The 22,829-nt window shown below is 40.7% G+C and overlaps 1 protein-coding gene across 1 annotated transcript; it reads left to right on the forward strand.

The window, feature by feature from the left end:
- The first annotated feature begins 1,162 nt into the window (after positions 1 to 1,162).
- znf292b (zinc finger protein 292b) lies at positions 1,163 to 21,857 on the forward strand. The gene is made up of 8 exons (XM_041958913.1): positions 1,163 to 1,327; positions 6,676 to 6,830; positions 7,022 to 7,100; positions 7,487 to 7,622; positions 12,401 to 12,603; positions 13,039 to 13,175; positions 13,795 to 13,936; positions 14,808 to 21,857. Exons 1-8 carry the CDS (start codon positions 1,163 to 1,165, stop codon positions 21,327 to 21,329), a joined length of 7,539 nt encoding a protein of 2,512 aa, XP_041814847.1. The 3' UTR covers positions 21,330 to 21,857.
- Positions 21,858 to 22,829: the final 972 nt, after the last annotated feature.

Raw genomic sequence — 22,829 nt, forward strand, 5'->3', positions numbered from 1 at the left:
CATTTATCCTGGTGACACTGTGAGTACCAGCCAATGTGTTGGTCAACCGGCAAGTGTATTTTTGTAGCGTTTTATCCGTTCGCTGTGTCCACGAATCAACAAATCTGCTAGATAACGTTCACCAACCTGAATCTGCCAAGTTAAATGATGATACACGTCAAATTTTGACAGGACATTTTATATGGCTCAGCGTGTTGACAAAGTTACAGCAAATGTTACTCAAAACTGTTTGTCATGTAGCTATGCTGCTGTTGAGGCAAAGATGAATCAAAGCTGCATTTGAGCAGAAGAGGGGTGGGACAACATAGCCGCAGGGATAACTTGGATCAACACATACTACAAGAAGGCAAAGTAACATCTAAGCCAATGTAAGGCGTGATGGGATTTTCATCTGAAAAACTTCAATATATAACTAAACTTAATGTGTAATTTTGATGAACAGAGAGGAGCTTTTAGGGGTTTAATAGTAGTAGAATTTTAATAGTACTTGCAGCAAAGTCTTCTTTTTGTCTGCTGATATATGTGGCTAAAAGCATCAGAAGAAATTTAGTAAGCAGACCTTAAGTTTAAGGAAAACTTTACAGTTTCTCGACCAGCTTTTTATCATTACAATGTGGGTAGTATATGTAAATGACAATGTGAAACAACTGACTTTTGAACTGCTGGAAGACTATGGCAGAACACATTGTTCCTGTAGATGTGGCGTAAAATGATTTTGTTAGTGTAATGCTGGAATCATTCAAGGCGAGTTTGCTGCGTATGTAGGTGACCGCCACAGCACAAAAACTGACAAATGTTTCTCTCCGCCACTCCCCAGGAAAAACATGCTATATTGAATTTTAGTGTTGTCAGCTAAACACAGTCGTCAATGCACATTATGCATTAATACTGACCGTAAATGCCTGCAAATATATTGGCTACTCCTGTCTGTCCCTCTTGAAACCATTCAAACAGGTGGACAGGACTGAACTTGTTTGGAATAATATGCAGCAACTCTGTTTTTCAACGGCGCAAATTCAAGTAATTTCAGTCATCAGTCCTCTGCACTAATCCTGACCTGACGTCTGCAGTCATGACAGCATTCGCATCATCGCTACGTAAACAACGTTGCGCTGCATACGTAGCTACGCGGTAGTGGTACGAGCTGGAGCTGGGTGTGAAGATGGCGGACGAGGAGGCCGAGCAGGACCGAAGTCCTGAGAACGGTATCAGTGAAACGATTGGGGAACTCAGACAACGGTTGCAACAACTGCAAGAAGTCGTGGTCAGAGAAAGCGCCGACTGCCCAGCCCAGTCCTCTTCTGAGTATTGCCAAGAGTTTTGTAGGGTGAGTTATTTTCCTCACATATTTAGTCAACAAGCTAGCCAGCTAGCATTAATAATAACGGTGCGACCTGGCTACTGGACAATCCACGGGAATGTTTGATTTCATAGCGAACTATGCTTGAATGAGTGTGATAGTTGTAATTGATGTGTTGCCCCGTTATAAAATAAAAACACGTGCGGTAGTTAAACTTATCTGTGAAGTAACGTTAGAGCCAAAGATCAAAACTCAGTCTGACACGGCTAGCGTATCTAGCTATTAGCAAACGCTAACAGATAGCTGTGCCTGCAGGAGGTAGTTAACCATAATGTTATTGGTGTTAAAAATCCATTAGATATTTATCAAACATAAGTAGTCTTTCGTACACTGGTTCCCATCTCTACATGCTTGCTTTAGGGGGTAACAACCTCCAGTTACCCAGTAGCATGTCAGCTTTAACAGTTCTACCTGCATTTAGTATAATGTTAGCTTTTAGCCTTGTATGTTTGGCTGCATGCGCGTGCACGTTAGAATAATTTTCGTTTATGATGGTAACGTGCAGACGTACAACGGTGGGACTTCACTGGAGAATGGCAGAAAGTGGTGTTTTTCGCGCGATGAATTTCGTGTGTTGTGTGTGTGTGTGTGTTTGTGTGTACGTGCCGAATCCACCACACGCTTTTACAGAAGAAGCACGCACAGTTGCGTACTAAAATCAATACAAGACAAATTACAGCCAGCCTCCTTGGAGTCCTTACGTTGTCCATTAGCCTTTTCATTGGCTACTGAGAAGTGTATAGCATGTTGTCTGAGTATATGAGAGCTCTGGCAAAGTGGATCTGCACCACGCATCTCTACTGCCATCACAGTGCCCTTCTTGGTGAGCAGGTTTGGTGAAATTAAATATGTCCACTGTCTCCAGGACAGCACAAAGTGAGACAGTTTTGTGGCAGTGTATTTCTCTTAAGACAAACAGCAACAAAACACAGGTGTAGTTCTCAAAAACTATACTAGTTAACTAATTAGGTTTTTAGGGAATGTGAACTTTGTGAATTTTGGATAACTGACATCGTTTTGTTTACACTGCTGTATTGTATCTCGCAGCTGTTTTCCTTAGGTAAATACTACTAGTATTGTTACTGTCTCTCTGTCACATAATGTTCGGTTTGCATTTATGCCTAAACTTTCAAAGCATACATTGTTATACATGGCAGCCACGAAATGGACTGCAAAGTAGTACCTCTGGGCGGGTGTTCAAGGATAACTTTAGTTTTTTACAACCTGGACCTTATTTGCAGCCTTAAATAGGCCCAATTACTCACCCAGACAACTTTGGTGGCATTTGGAGTCGTTTTGAAGAAATTAGCCCCAGAGGAGCGGTGCGTATATCCGTATAATGCGAGTACTTGGGGCATCCATGCGCAGCCTCTACATAACGCATAATCTGCAGCGAAACTCCTTCATATTCCAATATTTTGTTATGATATGCTGGTGCTATTCCCCTCTGAGCCCGTGGTGGCATGTTATAGATAGATAGACAGACAGACAGACAGACAGACAGACTTTATTTATCCCAAGCTAGGAAATTGCAGTATCAATATCCAGCGTCTCTCGACAACTACCTCTGACGTGGATGATGTCATTACCGACACTGCGAGCAGCCAGCCACAACACGGCTAACTCTGCGGCGGTCGGCTACGAATACGCAATAACGAACCATAGCTTTGCCAAACTACAGCTAAACTAGCCGACCCCCAGCTCAGAGGGGAATAGCACCAGCATATCATAGCAAAATATTGGAATATGAACGAGTTTCGCCGCAGATTATGCGTTATGTAGAGGCTGTGCATGGATGCCCAGAGTACTCGCATTATACAGATATACGCGCCGCTCCTCTGGGGCTAATTTCTTCAAATGACTCCAAATGCCACCAAAGTTGTCTGGGTGTCTAAATGGTTGTATTTAATGCTAGAAATAAGGTCCAGGTTGTAAAAAACGAAAGTTATCCTTTAATGTCAATGTACGTCCACTAAAAGTGTTTGATTTTGCGTGTCTGATAGGCTCAGGTTATATGTATATGTGTGTGTGTGTGTGTGTGTGTGTGTGTGTGTGTGTGTGATGTACATGTATATACACCTTTTTATGCAAACTATCCAGATCGTGTCCTCCTTCACAGTGCAGGTTGAAGGTTACAAACCTGCACTTCTGATGTGTGTCTCTGTGGTGGGCTGTGGGTTGTGGGACAACATCACTACAGACAACTGTAGTGGTGTGCTGGCCTGTATGCAGGAAACAGGTTACAGCAACTTCTTCTCAAATGTGTAGTTATGGCAGCAGCGACACACAAATAATTTGTTCAATCAATTATTGCAGAAGAAACTGGTTACACAGAGCATTTATCTTGGAGAGTATTTTGTGACATGCCAAAAGCTTGTAAATAAAGCCTATGAGCCTATCAATGAGATCATCACAGTATAGCTAAAGGTCATGCAAGTTTTGTGTTTTGCTTGGTCTAATAACTGGACCAAAGACAAGACAGCAACCTTACTTGTATGTATGTACTTGAGTATGACTCTGCTCTTGCATTTTGCCGGCTTGTGAACTAACAGATCTTGCACCCAGTCACTAGAGCACTGTTCATGTACTACTAGGGATTTGTAACTTTTAAACTCACACAAAGTGTATGCACTTTGTTGTCCAGAAACAACATAGTTTACAATGTCCGGGTATGTTAGTGAGGGTAGTGCATTAGGGTCTGTAATTCAGTGTTGGGCTGCCAAGTCTTATGCATTTATGTTGTTTATCGTGCTTAGTTTGTGCAAAACCGGTCCTTAGCATTGCAATCTAGTTTCTCCTGGTAGGGTCTTTTTTCTTTCTCTTCTCCCTTCTCCATCAGATTTGAGCAATTTAACCAACTTTTTAGATAAGATAAGCAGATAGTCAAGGTAGCAGGCACAGGTAATACAGCAAGTTCATCAAAAGAGATATACAGTACAGGGTTAGGGTTGGACACGCCTTCTCATTCAATGCCTTTTCTTTATTTTCATGACTATTTACATTGTAGGAACTATGAATGAACACATGTGGAGTTATGTGCTTAACAAAAAAAGGTGAAATAAATGAAAACATGTTTATATTCGAGCTTCTTCAAAATAGCCACCCTTTGCTCTGATCACTGCTTTGGACACTCTTGGCATTCTCTCGATGAGCTTCAAGAGGCACTAACCTGAAATGGTTTTCACTTCACATGTGTGCCTTTTCAGGGTTAATTAGTGGAATTTGTTCCTTTATCAATGGGGTTGGGACCATCAGTTGTGTTGTGCAGAAGTCAGGTTAATGCACAGCCGACAGCCCTATTGGACAACTGTTAAAATTCATATTATGGCAAGAACCAATCAGATCACTAAAGAAAACGAGTGGCCATCATTACTTTAAGAAATGAAGGTCAGTCAGTCCGGAAAATTGCAAAAACTATAAATGTGTCCCCAAGTGGAGTCGCAAAAACCATCAAGCGCTACAACGAAACTGGCACACATGAGGACCGACCCAGGAAAAGAAGACCAAGAGTCACCCCTGCTTCTGAGGATAAGTTCATTCGAGTCACCAGCCTCAGAAATCGCAAGTTAACAGCAGCTCAGATCAGAGACCAGATGAATGCCACACAGAGTTCTAGCAGCAGACCCATCTCTAGAGAAACTGTTAAGAGGAGACTGCATGAATCAGGCCTTCATGGTCAAATAGCTGATGGGAAACCACTGCTAAGGAGAGGCAACAAGCAGAAGAGATTTGTTTGGGCCAAGAAACACAAGGAATGGACATTAGACCAGTGGAAATCTGTGCTTTGGTCTGATGAGTCCAAATTTGAGATCTTCGGTTCCAACCGCCTTGTCTTTGTGAGACACAGAAAAGGTGAACGGATGGATTCCACATGCCTGGTTCCCACTGTGAAGCATGGAGGAGGAGGTGTGATGGTGTGGGGGGGGGGTTTGCTGGTGACACTGTTGGGGAGCTGATCGAGAGAATGCCAAGAGTGTCCAAAGCAGTAATCAGAGTCAAGGGTGGCAATTTTGAAGAAACTAGAATATAAAACATGTTTTCAGTTATTTCACCTTTTGTTGTTAAGCACATAACTCCACGTGTGTTCATTCATAGTTTTGATGCCTTCAGTGAGAGTCTACAATGTAAATAGTCATGAAAATAAAGAAAACGCATTGAATGAGAAGGTGTATTCAAACTTTTGGCCTGTACTGTATATACAGATGAATCTGTCTGATTCCAGCCTTGCTGGAGCACTTCCAGATCATCACAGATCCTCCACCAAATTTCATAGTGGGTGCGAGACACTGTGGCTTATAGGCTTCTCCAGGTCTCTGTGTAACCATTAGACGACCAGGTGTTGGGAAAAGATGAAAATTGGACTCATCAGGGAAGATGACCTTACTCCAGTCCTCTATGGTCCAATCCTTTTGGTCTTTTGCAAACCTCAGCCTGGCTCTTCTTTGCTTCTCATTGATTGATAGCTTTCTGCTTCAACCGGTTGGACACCCTTTTAAAAATGGTCCACATCCCAGCTTTTCTTACAAAGAAAATTGCAGTTTTGTATAATTTGGTTTTTGTTCTTTGTGGTTTTGCCCCCTCATTCCTGTTGGTTATGATGGCTCTTTGTTCACATGAACACTTGTTGGCACAGCAACACAACTTTAGTAACTTCAGTAACTCAAAGAAGCCGGTTTAAACCAGTCACCTGTGTATATATAGCAAGTTTAAGTTGAACCAGGGTGTAGCTCTGTCAGGTGTAATGCCTAAATGATTAAACAAGCCAAAGCGTAACAACAAACTTGCAACAGTTCAGTTTCTGTTTCTCCAATGGTTTATTTTTTTGGTCCAGCAAAATTGTCTCATAATTTGCAGGATCCAGCATTCACTGCAGTCAAGACTTCAGTGTGAATTCTCCACATTCCCTGTGGTGTTTTATTGGAAAGCCGTAGGGAATTTCAGCACCTGTATGACTGCTATGACCATCAGGCAAACTGTTAATATTGGTTAAAAGATCAGACTTTGATTGGACATCCACTTGTAGATCAAAATATCTATCTTGATAGGCTTTACCTTACCAGCATCCTTGTTCAGTCGGGTAGTGTCAAACAGATCTTCTGATGCTTTCCTTAGATTTTGTTCTGCGTTTTTTCTGGACATTTTGTTTCTATTGGTGGCACTCATGTCTTTGTCTTTTCAGCACTGGTGGGCATTACTGCTTGTGCTAAATACCCAACCTTGTGTTTTTATTTTCACACTGTTGATAGAAGTTGTCAGTACAAACAGGGTCTCTTTTGCTGTTTAGGAAGTGAATGACTGTGGTTCCCTCTCTATAGACACTGCTGGAGTATGCAAGCCGTTGGAGGATAGAGGAAGAGCCTTTGCCACTGGTGGAAGTGTACATAGTCGCCCTACTGAGTTATGCCCAGGCCTGTCAATACCTCTCCCTGCAGTGTGAAAATGTTCCTCTTGTGGTTGAGAGGCTCTCACTGTAAGTACCATTAACATGTGATCAACTGTAGATGAAATAAAGAGCTTACCCACATAATCAATAATCATCATGCTGAGTGCATCCCTGTGACAACAGTTAATGCTTTCATGTTAGTTCTATCAAAGACTCCTGTTTAAAGTGCAGGCAAATATCAGAATCATGTTTTTGTTTATTACCTGTTCATTCTACAGGAGTTTTGTGGAGCTTTTGCTCTCACTGAAGAAGGATGTTCCAGATGGCTTATGGAAAAAAATCAAGTCATCTGTGCAGGTAAAGCTGAGGATTCATACTTTGGTAAAGTAATTTGGATTTATTTTGAAAAATTGCCAGGCCACCACACAATTTCCTTTGATTATACAGTATGAAAGTGATTGACAAGTGTGCAAATACTGCACTTATCCTTCTAAAAATTTATAGTTGAAATATGTCCTCTTTCAAAATGTCCAAGTTGTGCTCAACACTGTTGCTAGATCTTCAGATTCAAGTGAAGAAATGGGGTTTAAAACCAATTTTCCTCCATCATATGCTGAGTTCAGAGCCTTTAGTGTAACTGAGTTTCCATCAACTTGCTTTTCATTTGCAGTTCAAACCCTGCCATAATCTTGACTATATAGAGTCAAACCTTCTTCAAGTCATACTTTTCCTGCTGTGTACAGTTTGCCTACAGTGAGCTGCAGGAGAAAGGAATTACTGAACTGTCCCTGCTGTCTGCTTTGGGCCAGTCTGATGGCGTTTGGACCAACAGGATCTTGCAAAGCCTTATGTCCAATGAAAACCCTCAAACCGAACAAGGTGAGTTCCTACACTAGTTTTAAGATGTGTCTGACAACTTTCTGAAAAATATTACTAAAATGAAGAGGTTGGCATATATATATGTCAGTGTTTGTGTTAGCATTTAAAGTAATGGAATGGTGTAGCATTAACTTAAAAGCAAGAACACACATCTGGTCCTGCTTCTTAGCTTGTTGAATGAGCCACCAGACAAAAATTCATCAGGGAAAGTGCATATGTAACTGCATTTTGCAAGCTAGATAGCTACTTAGCTATTCAGCTGAAGCATATTTAACAGCATGTTAATGTACTAGATGCTGGTGTGGTCTTTACTCCTCAATACCACTAGCAACACGCTGTCTGGTCAAGACAAACAGGCTACAGTGTAATGGTGAGACTCTGGCAGCCAAATTTCTGCTAGCAGTCACAGACAGCCCCTCCATTTCCCCAAAGACCCTTTTTCTTCCTTTTATTGGTAAAAATCTATTAACAATACATTTAAAAATGTGTTGTTATTATGTTGAGTGCAAAAAGGGATGACAAATTTTATTTCAGTTTCAGTTGTTGGTTTTCAGGAAAGCGGGAAATGTATTTGCCTTATGCCTTCATATGTTGTGGCAGCTTCCACTACACTGACTGAAACAAAGTAGAATAAGATTTTATGGTCAAATGAGACCAAAATGTAACTTTTTGACCATGAGTCAAACATTACAAGAAACACGCCAAAACCACTGCAAAGCATTGTGTTGACAGCATAATGCTGCAGGGCTTCTTCTCTGCAGCAGGCCCTGCAAGACTTTTGAAGGTAGACTAGAGTAGCAGAGTGAAGTGTATGCAGCAAAATACAGAGAAATGCTGATGGTATTTCTTGCAGATAGGGCCTGCATTGATTTCACTCTAGGCACTGTACATCACATGCTGACCAAGAAATTGAATTCGTATGAGGAACTTTTAAAGCCAAGCTATCCTGTGATGTGGGTTATTGCCTCTGAACTTAACTGCAGATGTTTAAAGATCACGACAGCTTAGATAGGAAGTCCTAATAAATTAAGACACAGGTATGCTGATGCCTTTTAGATGTAAAGTTTCAACACTCCAGCAACTATTAGCATTTGAGTCTAAGATCGTAAGCAGTCACAAAAGTGACTTAAAACACTTTTTTAAACAAACACACTGATGAGAAACTTCTCAAGGCGAAACTGCTAGTCTCTTCTTGTCAGTCAGATGCACTTTAAACACACAGCAGCGGACAGAAAGAGGAGGTCAGATTATATAAAGAAATATTTGCTGTTTCTGGGTGAATAAATGTTAATTTTATTTATGAAAGGGAAACCAAAACAAGGCAACAAGAATGCTGAGTTTTCAAATTTCATCATGAGTCAATAACATCATCAAGCACATCAAGTTTAGGACAGTAGTCTAAAAACACGTACACAGACGGCAACCATTGACTGCATACAGACGTTAGAAACTGACTACAATTAGCTGATAATTAACCTGATCACTCAGTAATCAGTAATTGGTCAGTAATTAGTACGAACACACATCATTAGACTGCAAACCATTAATCAAACTAATAACGTCAATGAACATCAGACAACCGTATCATGCTTTAGCAGTTACGTTGTGTTTTTTGTGTGTGGTGGTGACAAAACTTTAAAAATTATACATACAGTATTTGAATTAAACTAAAGCTCCCGGCACTCTGCGGGGAACAGATCACGCCAAACATATTAACAATTCCTTATATGAAACACATTATTCTTGAAACACAAGATAGAAGGCGCCATACATCAACAGTTGTCTTCACAATTCAGCATGTTTCCGTACAAACTTAACAGATTTTTGGGCCTTCACAGCCTCCATTTGTTAGCTGTGCTGTTTTAGTGGGGATAAGAGGCAAACCATTACAAAAATTCGGATTCAAAAAAAATAAAAGAAAGGTCTAATTGGTGTATCAGATACACGCCGAATTAAACACTGGCTCATAACACTATTGATTAATCATGTAGCATCAGAGAAAAAATAGGTGGCTTGCCTGAGTTTACTGTGGCCTTTCAGATTTTAACACAGGACACATACCTATCAGTATTACTGGACATTGAATATTACTGAATGCTACACACAGATAAGTGGTAAGTCAGATCTCACAGCTGCTGTTTAGAAACTCTATGTACGGCCATAGTTAGCCAACACTTTGCAGTAATATGCGGGTAAACTTGAAAACACACATGTATTAATGCTTTCACTGTACAGCGTTTAGCTGCTTGTGCTTATCACACAATGTGAATTGTTTGCTAGTGTGTTAGCTGTTACTGTTTCCGGGGCGAGAGAAATCTCACACTGCTGTTGATGTCCAGCTGATGACGGAGACTCTGGGAAACCTGAGTATGTTTATTGACTACACTGCACAGAGTTTTAAATGAGGAAATTCACAGCTTTTCTTAAATGACACAACTGACCGTGGGGCAGAAGGGCATTACAGCCACACCCGGGGCCATCAATGACATTGGCCATTTGGCTGTGGTATAATCCCTACCATGCACTTGGGAAATCCATTTCTGCAATGTCTCTGCACAACCCAAAAAAAGCTAGAAAGTTGTCCACAAAAGGCAGGCCCAGTGCACAACATCTGTGTTTCAACCACAGATGAAACGGTCCCGTTCTGCTGAATTTTTTGTCTCTGTAGCAGGGAGCAGCTTAAGGGCCATAAATAATCCAATGCTTAACAAAGTCTAGGACAGTGTTGCTCAGAGACTTGGAAACCAGTTGTAGTTTTAGTAACTGTTGCAGTGAAATGTCATTTGATCCAGCATGCAGGATAACAGACGAAACACTGGGGTGGTTGTGTAGTAAAATATCTGATGGTGTCAAGTATTGCCAGTATTTCCTCTAGGTGATGGGTGCTCTCTTGTTGCACAAATCATTAAAACACAATTCATAAATTGAAATACCTCGGCATATGGGTCACAGATAAACATAAAGATCTTTACGCTGCTAACTATCAGCCCCTATTATCGAGCCAGAGTCAGGACATCAAACGGTGGGATTTGCTGCCTCTCTCTTTGGGCGGAAGAATTAATACAGTAAAGATGAACATGCTGCCTAAGTTTTTATATATATTTCAGTGCCTCCCAGTCTTTTTAACTAAATCTTTCTTTACCAAATTAAATAATCAGATATCAAGTTTCATCTGGAACAAAAAAACACCCCGGATCAAAAGAAATGTACTTCAGAGACCTCGTTCAATGGGAGGGATGGCACTCCCTAATTTCTTGTATTATTATTGGGCTGTAAATATTAGAGCAATGTTATATTGGATGAGTAATGATGACGACAATAATGTCGCTGAATGGCTGAATCTTGAAAGGACATCTGTAGTTTCCACTTCTTTAAAAGCCCTACTGTGCTCCAAGTTGCCATTCACACAGCCCATTTCTAACTATACTTGTAACCCTATTGTTTTGCACTCAATTAAGATCTGGAACCAGTTTAGGAGATCCTTCTCGCTTAAAGATTTATCTCAGGCTAAACCAATTGCAAAAAACCATATGTTTACCCCATCACTAATAGATGAGATCTTTGATGGCTGGTCCAGAAGAGGTATAGCTTCACTGTCTGATCTGTATGTCGACGGCAATTTTGCCTCCTTTGAACAGTTAGTACAAAAATATCATATTCGCAGATCACATTTTTACAGGTATCTGCAGCTCAGGAATTTTGCATTTTCAAACTTTAAATGTTTTCCGCTGCATCCACCAACCTGTCTATTAGATTCGAATTTTGATTGTAAATTAGTTACAAAACGAACTATTAGTATAATATATGAAACATTGTACTCTCACAACTTGATTCCTTTAGACCTCCTGAAGAATAAGTGGCAGACAGATTTAAATGAACCGATCACAGACGACATTTGGCACAAAATAATACAGGGAATCTATTCATCTTCCATTTGCCTTAGACATGCTGTCATTCAGTTCAAGATTGTACACAGACTTCATTGGTCTAAAGTTAGACTTTCCAAAATCAAACCTGATATAGATCCCACTTGTGATCGATGCAGAAGAGACCCAGCTTCACTCTTACATATGTTTTGGACATGTCCAAAGCTTTGCACTTTTTGGCAATCCATTTTCTGTACATTTTCTAAGATCTTTGGTAAAGTATTGGCGCCATCTCCATTCATTGCACTTTTTGGTGTAGCGCAGACAGGCTCCCAACTTGAGACAAAGGAAAGAAATATGCTGGCTTTCTGTTCTCTATTAGCTAGAAGGTTGATATTATTGAAATGGAAGGACCCAACACCTCCAACATACAGTCACTGGATCAGGGAAGTCATGTACCATATAAAGTTGGAGAAGATCAGATATACAATCAGGGGATCTACTAGGACATTTTATAATATTTGGCAGCCTTTCTTAACATTTGTTGAGGATATGGAAGCTGATAATGTAGTATTGTAAATTCCTACCACTATCTGTTGTCATTTTTTTTTCCTTTTTTTTTTTTTTTTTTTTTTGTTATTTATTTATTTTTCTCCCCATATCTGGCTATGTCAATTATTTACTATTCTGTATCTTTTACTCTTATCAATATAAGTCTGGTACTCCAGGGGGTGGGGTGTGTGTGTGTGTGTGTGTGTGGGTGTGGGTGTGTGTGTGTGTTTGCTTTGTTGAGTTTATGTTAAATCTGTAAAAATGAAAAAACCAAAATAAAAAGACCTTGATCAAAAAAAAAAAACACAATTCATAAAATCACAATAAAATTTCACTGTGAATATTCCTGTCGATTTCCAGTTGAGGAGTTCCTGGTGCAGGAGGGGCCAGTCCTGCTGGAGATGAGAGTGAAGCAGTTGATGAAGGAGAATCAGCTGGAGAAGGCTGCACTGCTGGCGAAGACGTGCTCCCAGTGTCCTGCCTTCCAAGGGAAGGGACCTTTCAAGCAGATGTACCTCGTCTGCGTCTGTGCTACCTCAGAACAGGATCAGCTGATGGACGAGGTCAGTGTAACTATAGATTTGAAATTACTGATTTGCATTTGTATATGATTAAAAAAAGCATTAGAAACAGCTTAGCAAAGTGTCACTTATACATAAACGATTTGATCACACCTAGTAGAGCTTTGCATTATATTATTTGAAATAGGCAGACTATTGTAATAGTATAATCATGTTATGTTGCACAGTTAAACTGCTAACAATATGTATGGACTTATAAATGCTTTGAAGTGGTCCTGTAATAACAAAATGCTGTGCAGTACACCTTGCTGCAAGCCTTACTCTTGTGCCAGGTGTGCTATGCCTTCCACTGAGACTGCTTGTGATAAGTTTGTGGTCCACAAGATGGCACACTTGCACTTAAAAGAAATGTGTTGTATATACTGTATATTAGTTTTCTGGTGTAACTTACTGTATACATGGCATCTATCTGTACAGCTTTCAAATGAGGACTGCCGCGATGCGTTAGAGATGATCTGTAACCTAGAGTCGGATGGAGACGAGAGGGCAGCTTTCAGTTTATGCTCGGCCTTTCTGACCCGACAGCTTCTCCAAGGAGATACATACTGTGCATGGTAAGAAATGCCAAGAAATGGATACCCATGAAAAAGTTTTAATTTTGGTTCTGCTTATCAATTCCTTAAAGTGTTAACCATTTATTATTGCAAACAAAGGCTACATATGTGCAAGGACATGGCAACAGTAACTGCCAGGACCTGTCTGCGTCACACATCAACACAATAGCTCAAATCTGCACCTGTCTTAAAATGAAAACAATAAGGCTGTTTGACTATTCCACTAACAGACGTTTATCTAAGTGGAATAAGTTATAGATTACTAGCAGTGTCATAAGTCCCCTGTGCTTTTTAGGTAAAATGTGATATGTGATGATGTGAAGAAACACTATACTGAAAAACATGGTAAAGGTTTAATGCAGAATTGATCTGCATCTGTCCTTTCAGTCTAAATGAGCCAACAGTAAATAATAAATTTGCACAAAATCAGTATGTCACGTTATTGATGCACACTCAGTGTTAATGGTTGATAAGGCTCTTAAATTACTTGTTTGTGTCATTATGTGTTTAATGTTGCTAATACATAGCTAATATTGAGAGGCTGATGGTCAGTGTTAGAAGAATTAATAGATATTTAACAAAAAACAAATGGGCAATGAATTCCCTTTTTTTAAATCAGGGAGCTCACTTTGTTTTGGAGCAAACTGCTGAAGCGATTAGAACCATCAGAGCACGCCTTCCTTGACAGATGCCGTCAGATGTCCTTACTTTCCAAAACCATGTACCACATCCTGTTCCTCATCAAGGTCATCCAATCAGAGGTCAGTGAACAGTCAGCTATTGTGGTATCATCAAACTGTGGGTCTACTAAAAAAAAACAAGTTGTCATCACCCTTTAACTCTCAGCTATCATGTATTATTATATTCCCCAACATAGATTTCACAATACATTTGTTGTTGCCTGTGTTTGCCTTTTAAGTTTAAAGCTATCTTTTTAGTATTAAATGTTCACTGCATGTAAGCCTAAAATGTGGTTTTGTGTGCATAGATAACTGCAACCATGGTCGGCTTTATATGACATTCACTCAGTTTCATCATCAAATTTTTCATTGTCCTTTCGTTTTATGGCTATGTTTTGAGTCAGTGTTCGCCAAAATAATGTAGTTAGCATGTTTTTTGTTTGTTTGTTTTGGTATGCTTACAGTCTATTACCAAAAAAAATCATGAAAAATGCACGCTTATTTGGCCAATATTTACATCATTGTCAATTGACAATGATGTAAATATTTTGAACATACTTAGCCTGTGGATTTAAGTGGGTCAGGCAGCCCACAGTTGCTCCCTATGTTAGACTGCAACATCATACATTTTTCAAAACCACCTTTAAGGTCTACAGACGATGAGTTGATGATACTTAAAAGAATCGTAAGATTCAAACGTAAGATGTGTGGGTTTGTTATGTACAATTCATTAAATGATAATAATGATTATGATGAAAGTAATGATTGAGTAATTATTCACTTTCTTATTGATGTGAGAAATTATTTAGTGTTTCTCTAATCAAAGAATGAGAAAATTGTTTCTCTAATCAAAGAATGTATTGGCTTTATGAATAGTGATAGTCCCAGGTGAGTTTCAGAATAACCATACAGGCTTGCGGCTTTAAATTATTTGTCTTCTTCTTTTTCATAGATGGACAGCGTTGGACTGCCAGTATGCATTGAAATGTGTATAAGGGCTCTGCGGATAGAATCAGGTGATGGAAGCACCAAGGCCACTGTATGTAAAACTATTTCATGTTTGCTTCCCACTGACTTGGAAGTCAAGCGAGCCTGCCAGCTGACAGAGTTCCTCTTGGAGCCCACAGTGGATTCATACTATGCTGTGGAGACTCTTTACAATGAACCTGATCAAAAACTAGAGGAGGAGAGTATGCCTGTTCCCAACTCACTACGCTGCGAACTTCTGCTGGTTTTTAAAACCCAGTGGCCTTTTGACCCGGAGTTCTGGGACTGGAAAACACTTAAGCGTCATTGTCTAGCGCTAATGGGTGAAGAAGCTTCAATAGTATCATCTATTGACTTGCTGAATGATACTGAGGACCCAGAAGAAGAGGAAGACTTCCCCGATCAGGCAGAGTTAAAGAATATCCCGGAACACTTGGTCAGCGGCACCTATGAACTAAAAGATATAACAGACAAGAGACAGAAAAACAGAGAAATGAAGAAACTGAGAGAAAAAGGTTTCATATCTGCCAGGTTCAGGAACTGGCAGGCATATATGCAGTACTGTGTGCTGTGTGACAAAGAGTTTCTCGGCCACAGGATCGTACGCCATGCACAGACTCATCTGAGTGGTGGAGTATACAGCTGCCCAATATGTGCTCAAACCTTTGCCTCAAAAGACTCATTGATTCCACATGTAACATCACATGTAAAACAGTCGTGCAAGGAAAGGCTTACTGCAATGAAAACAAACAAGAAATTGGCCAATCCTAAAACAGCTGCCCCTGTTATTGCAGCATTAAAGGCAAAGACAGAAAATGAACTTTATGAAAATGCTGACTCAGTAGGACAAAACGGTGGGTTCATTCATAATGTTCAGGCCAGGGTGGCTAAGTGTAACACGGAGAGTAGTGAGGACAATGTGTGCCCTGTTGGAAAATGCAGAAGGAGCTTCAAATTTTTCAAAAATCTTGTTGCACATGTTAAAGCTCATGGGGACAATGAAGAAGCTAAAACTTTCCTTGAAATGAGGAGCAAAAAGGTTATTTGCCAGTACTGCCGCCGCCACTTTGTTAATGTCACCCATCTAAATGATCATTTGCAGGTCCACTGTGGTGTGAAGCCTTACATCTGTATACAGTTGAACTGCAAGGCAAGTTTTCTGTCCAACTCTGAACTCCTCATACACAGGAAAACACATTCTGTTTTTAAGACTAGATGCATGTTTCCAAATTGTGGAAAGATTTTCAATGAGGCCTTCAAACTCTATGACCATGAGGCACAACATTATAAAACTTTCACTTGTAAAGTTGTGGAATGTGGAAAGGTATTCCATTCACAACAGCAACTGGATTTGCACACGGAGAAGCATGACACCCAAGAACAGGAAACCCCATCTTCTGAACAGATCTCTCAAAATATCAAGCCTGGCCCTTCACTAATAGCACAAATGCTTTCCAACCACACTCCAATTAAGAAGGAGAATTCCCAAGAAAACTGGAACACTGAAAGTGCTGTTAGTCCAGATCATGGAAAGCTGCCACTGTCCATGGAGAGTTTGCTGAATTCATCACAAGCTCCTGTAGAAACCTTGGGACAATACACAGACAAACATGAACCACGAAATACGCCTGTCTCAACCAGTCAGTCACAGAAGTTTAATAATTCTGTCATTCAGCCTGTGAATTCCCACTTTTCTGATACTAACAGACACAGAGATGGTTCCGGTCGTCATACATTTGATTATATGAGACCACCCCAACAGAATCAAACAGCACCTCCATTTGAAGCTAATTTGTGTAATGTGTCACATGACTACAATGCAGATGTCTCACAAGGCCAGCCACAAATGTTCCTCAGTAATGTAAATAGTGGATCAGTGAGTTACAACTCTGACTGCAACTTGCCATTGCCAGGACAGCAAGGGCCAATGTGTAGTAGTAACCCGGTAACAGTAACACCACTCCAAAACTCCATAGAGCCCGCAATGTCTCAACCACTTCCTCCCACAGTAACCCCACAGCCACCAACTGGCAACAGACCAGACAACTCTGTGGCAACCTCAGCCAGCACGGGTCCCCTCCCAGGACAGAGAGAGCGATTTCACTGTGCATTTGAAACCTGTACAAGGCACTACAGCTCCTGCAGAAGTGTTACCAAACATATGAAAACTGTTCACCCAGATTTTTATGAGCAATGGAAAGTTACTCGAACTAAATTCAAGACAACCTACGCTCCAGCACCAAGCACGTCATCTGCCGGACATCTCACTTCAGTTGCCTCACTTCAGAACCAGCAGAGCGACAGACCACCAGCTCATGGCGTTCAGAGGCAAAATGTTATCCAGTCACCTGCTTGTACTTACATGGGTGCAAGTGCAAAGTATACTACCCAACATTCCCATTCCTCATCTGTGCACAACCAGAATGCTTCACTTATGATGGAAAATGTTTCAAATCCCATTGTTCTCTCTCAGCTAAGAAGTGATACAAATCCAGATAGTCAAAATTGGCACTCAGTCCCTGGAAGGGAGCAAATTCAAAACTGTGGTTCTTCCCAAGTTTATCCATCTAACATGCAAGTGATGCCACAAGTCGATTCTACGAGTGCTGCCCCGCAACTCAGTGTCTCATCTTGCTCTATGATGGGAGCAACAATGAACAGACCAGCAGAGTCACCACTTATGGAAAATGGGCCCCAGTCTTTTCTGCCCTCATACATGGACGGTGCTAAGGAAGCATCACAACAAGCCGAAGACCATCTTCCACCATATACATCACAGATGCAAAGCAGTTTAGTTTCTGGTTCCACAGCCTCAGAAAAAACAAAATCAATACAAAATCACGTGCAGTCCTTTTTCCCCCTTCCAGACAGTGCAAGCCAAAAAAACGCTAACAACCAACCTGAAAATGGCCCAGTCATCTCTGAAAACAGTTCTGAAAATCAAAAGCGAGCCAAAAGAAACAAAAGGACCAAATGGCCAGCTATTCTGAGGGATGGAAAATTTGTTTGTCGCAGGTGTTTCAGACAATTTGACAGTCCTAAATCCCTCGGAGGCCATTTGTCCAAGCGTGCAATCTGTAAACCTTACGACGAGTCAGAACTTAACACAGACCTGCCAACGTCATTTCTTGACCTTCTCAATTCAGAGCAAACGGTTAGCACTGCTCAGCCACAGTTGTCTTATAACCCTGCTGCCGTTTATCAGGAGAAGCCCCATCAGTCTGTACAAAATGGTTCAACAGCACCAAAAGATTACCCCACTCGTGATTATCCACATGATAATTTGCCAGTTTATGGGAATGGGGAGTCAAATGATGACATTCTTAAACAAATCATGGCTGAATCCAACATGTCTGATCTTTTTGTGCACACGCCTGCTATCCAGCCATTGTTCCAAAACCTTTGTGCCCCCTATGGAGCTGGTGAACGTTTGCCTGGGAGCTCAGTCATACAGCATACAGAAAATGTCCAACTGAAGCGTGAGACCAACTCATATAGTGCAACCCATTATCCTCAGCCAAGTGTTGACACCTTTGCTGGAAGCAAATTCCCTGAGCCACTTCTTTCCCAGAATCTCATAGAAAACCCTTCCACTGCTCTTCCTGGAAGTGTTCCCACAAACCACAGTGAAGGGTATCACTCTGAGACAACCATGCAGACACCAGATCCACATTCCAACCCAGTGATGCAAGCACTGTTACCTGATAGTCAGCTTAGTCTTGTAACAAGTGGCAAGCAGACTGAGACACAAAGGAAGATAACTGAGCAAGATATTAAAAAGAGACTGCGGGAGCAGATTTTGGCTGGCGACTTTCAACGTAGAAACAGCTTATGTCATTCAAGCAACACTGACACTAATGCCAATTCAAAGAATCCCATGTCCTTTGGCCCAATGTGCAGTCCTAATAATTCTGGACTTCATCAAATGTCTTGTGATGCAAAGATTGACTCAGCAAGTGAAGGACAAGTCATTCAAGACAGCTCTGCAATCATTCCAGGAACCTCTGATGAAATAGAACAACTACTTAACACACAGAGCTTTACTTGTTTTAGAGACACCTCTACCCCACAGCAGGAGGTACTGAGCCCCACTGGCATCATGGTAAATGATGCAGATCTTGAGCCTGCTCAGTTATCTACCAGCCAACAACAGTGGATGACAGAAATTCAAAGTGCATTTGAAAGGCTTGACTTGGTTAGAGAAATATCTGATCAGATGTCAGCTTCCATGAAACAAAATGGCAATGCTCCGAACAGCCAGAAAGGATCGGCAAAGGATGATTTGCGTAGCTGTTCAGCATCATCCAACTTTGTCAAGCCATTTGCATGTGACACTGAGAACTGCACATTTAGTTCCATGTCAAGTGAAGCCCTTTGGAAACACCTATCTAAAACTCACAACTACACTCTTGAGATGGTGAATGTGGTCAAAAAAAGGTATGGCCAATATGCTCCTTTCAAGTGTCAAAAATGTAGTAAAACATTCACTCGTAACTCAAACCTTCGCACCCACTACCAGTCCGCTCACAAATTATCTGCTAAAGAAATCGCAGACCTAGATATGAAGCGGAGACAGGCCAAAGCTGCTGCAGCTGCTGCTATTCAAAGCCAGGCTCAAACCGCAATGGCGAGCAGAACACGTCTGTATCCACTCCATGATGCAGTAAAACGTGATTGCACATCACAGCCATTTGTATCATGCACTAAGATGGACATAAATAATCAGAAATTTCAAGATGACAGTCGTTTCACAGTCATTCATCCTTTGCAAACTGCCATGCCTTCCTCTCTCAATAAACAATCTGCTGTTAACAGTCAAGCAATAGTTAAGCCAAGTGTAGAGATTACTAAGAAGACAAAAGAGAAGAAATCCAACTCAGGTGATTCCATGAGTCCATACAGACCATATCGCTGCGTTCATCAAGGTTGTGTGGCAGCGTTCACCATCCAGCACAATCTGATCCTTCACTACAGGGCTGTTCACCAGTCTGCTTTGTCAGCATTGGAGGTGAACAAAGAGCATGACCAAAGCGAGGGACTGGATGAAGTAATAGACCACAATGAGGAGGAACGAGAGGCAGAAATCCCCCAAATTTCTGAGTTTAGATGCCAAGTCAAAGACTGCTCCCGAGTTTTCCAGGAAGTTCCCAACCTTTTGCAACATTATGTTCAGCTGCATGAATTCAGTCTTGATAAGGTTGGGACTCTCTTGTCTGCCATCAAGCTTGGCAAGTTTGCTTGTGGCCACCAAGGATGCACAGCATCCTTCACTGCTTTCTGGAACTATATAGGGCATGTGAAAGAACAGCATAAAGATATGAAGTTAGCCAAACCAGAACAATTAAATGGCTCATTCAAGTGTGAAATTGAAGGCTGTGACCGTTCATATGCCACAAAGTCAAACTTGTTGAGACATGCCATGAAAAAGCATCAGGACTTGTACCAGCCCAAACTAAAGAACCAACGGATAAAAAACGCAATGAAGCACAGCTCTAAGACTTTGCATTATCAAATTACCAAGTCAAGTAATGGGAAGGAAAACATAGAGAGCAATAAAAAGATCCTACAGAGGGGAAATGACCCAAAGAGAATTAGCAAGGCAAAAAATCACTGGACTAAATATGGAAAACCTTCCTTGAAATCTAAAGTGGAAGCATCCTCAATGTGCACTAAGAAATTTCCTCTACAATACCCGTGCATGATAAAAGGTTGTGAGTCAGTCATGAAATCGGAACGGAGCATATTGAAACATTACATGGGACATGGACTGTCAGAAAAGTACCTGGAACAGCAAAGGAGTCATTTCATTTTTTGCAAAAAGTTCCCCAGGCAGAAGTGCCGCTCCATCAGGAGTGATGACTCCAAATCAGACAACACCTCTGACCTGTCGGACAACGAGTTGACAGCAGACCCCGGCTTGGAAGGAGGGGAATATGAATATTCAAAGCCCGTCCTACGCAAAAGGGCCTCAGCGGGAATCCCTGCTGCATTGTTTGACAGCAAATTGTCAAATGATGAAAGCTCAGATGGCTCTGTGGTGCTCAAACGCAAACGAGGCCGTCCACGAAAACTGATTGAAAAAATTGTGAAGCGCAAGAAAATTCCACGTACGACCAAGATTGATGTAGTGTACAGCAGGGATGATGAGTCAGACTCTTCTTGCCCTGCAGTAGTGCAGGAAGCTGAGCAGAGCGCTCCACTGGCCTCTTTTAAACCAATGGGATTTGAAATGTCTTTCTTAAAGTTCCTGGAACAGTCAAAGTGTGAACACCCCTTGGCGAGAAAGGTTGATGTGCCGGAAACATGGAGAAAACCATCCACTCCGAACACCAAAGACACCTGTGTCAGGTTCAGCAACCGTCAGAATTTGAAGTCACTTAGTAAGGTTAAAATAATAATAGACCGGACCTTTTCAGGTGTCACTGACCTCATGTTGAAACAGCTGCAGGACATGCAGCCCACAGTGATGTTGGAAAAAAATGACTAACTTAGTCTTTTTGCTGTTTCTAACAAGCAGATTCTCAGGACTAGAATGAGTCAAATCTGCTGCAGACCGGTGCCCTACATATGACATGTTTTTTACACATCCCATCGTTGAAAAAAGCAGTTGTTCTGACTTATGCTGTAAAATTGTCTGTATTTTTTTTGTCTTTTTTATAGAGTAGTGTATAGCATGTTTTTATTTATGGACTCTGAAGTCAAAAAGTATCTGAAAATTTTGCTGAAATTCTAAGTGACATCAGTTTTTGGTGTCTTAATTATCCCTGTGGGACTTTAAAATGGACTTTGTTGGACTTTGAATTGGATTGTATTGTTGTGTGTAGTTTGTGATTTTAAGATGTTCATTATTGTGCGTTATGTATATAGTTTGAAATCACTCACTGCCACCAGCAGTCTTACTATTAAATGAACAGTTTTTCTACAACCAGTTTGACTTGTATTTCATCATTTGCCCTTTTCTTAGATTACGTTGCAGTTTAGGAATTCCTTTTATGGTGTAAAGGTTGGAGCTGCTGCATGCACACTCAATGGAAAGTCATTTTGGAAGTTTTTCAAATGATTAAAAATAAATGAGCTACAACTTGGACATGGATTTCTTGTACTAAATTCTTAGGATTTTGAAAGTAAATTTCAATGTTTGCCAGTTCATCCTATGTCTATCAATCATGTGCTTGGTGCTCAGCTTGTGACTATACCCACCGGCACCTTTAAAGTTAAACAACACACTGTCTATTTATATACTCCACATACAAAATGTTAGAAATTTCTATGTGTGTTTTTAAATCAACCCTCTATTCCAACTGTAGGAGAGAAGCAAGGAGTAGTGTATTTACAAAAATGAGTTTACCATCTACTATTATTTACAACTCTGTAGTACATGTTAAACTTGTGTTGTTTCCATTTAAAGGGTGAGATAAGTGGGGGAAAAAAGATGCACTTCAGAACAAGTTCATATCAGGATACGAATGGATGAGCAAAGGACTTCAAGGAGTCATTTAACAGTGTTGCTGTTGTGTCACTTCTCATTTCTGGTGACTAATCGTCTTATTTATTCTCATGGATGAATTGGCAATCAAAGCAGCAGCTCATTGCAGAGAAGCTATTAAACAGTGTTCGCTATGTAGGTGAGAAAGAATTGGACCTTTGAATACGAATGATTTAAAATATAATCATTCATCAGTTGTAAACAGAAACTGTCTATACAGAGTTGGTAAAGATCAGCTTTAATTCAGTCTTTAATTTGATGCTTATCATTAAATGAAAAACATTTTCTTTCCCATGCATCATACACACATGCCCTATACATACCATATACATCTAGAACTATAAAAAGAGCAATGAAACTTTTCGTACTCTGTGGCTACTCGCTTTCAACACACAACCTGTACTCCTGTGGGATCTGCCTGTTTATGCAGCTATTGGGACCCAGAGTTAGGTTGAGACTTACACAATGTACATACACAATGTTTTATGTTTGTTTAGTTTT

This window comes from Chelmon rostratus, chromosome 18, assembly GCF_017976325.1.
Source record: "Chelmon rostratus isolate fCheRos1 chromosome 18, fCheRos1.pri, whole genome shotgun sequence".
Taxonomy (NCBI): Eukaryota; Metazoa; Chordata; class Actinopteri; order Chaetodontiformes; family Chaetodontidae; genus Chelmon; species Chelmon rostratus.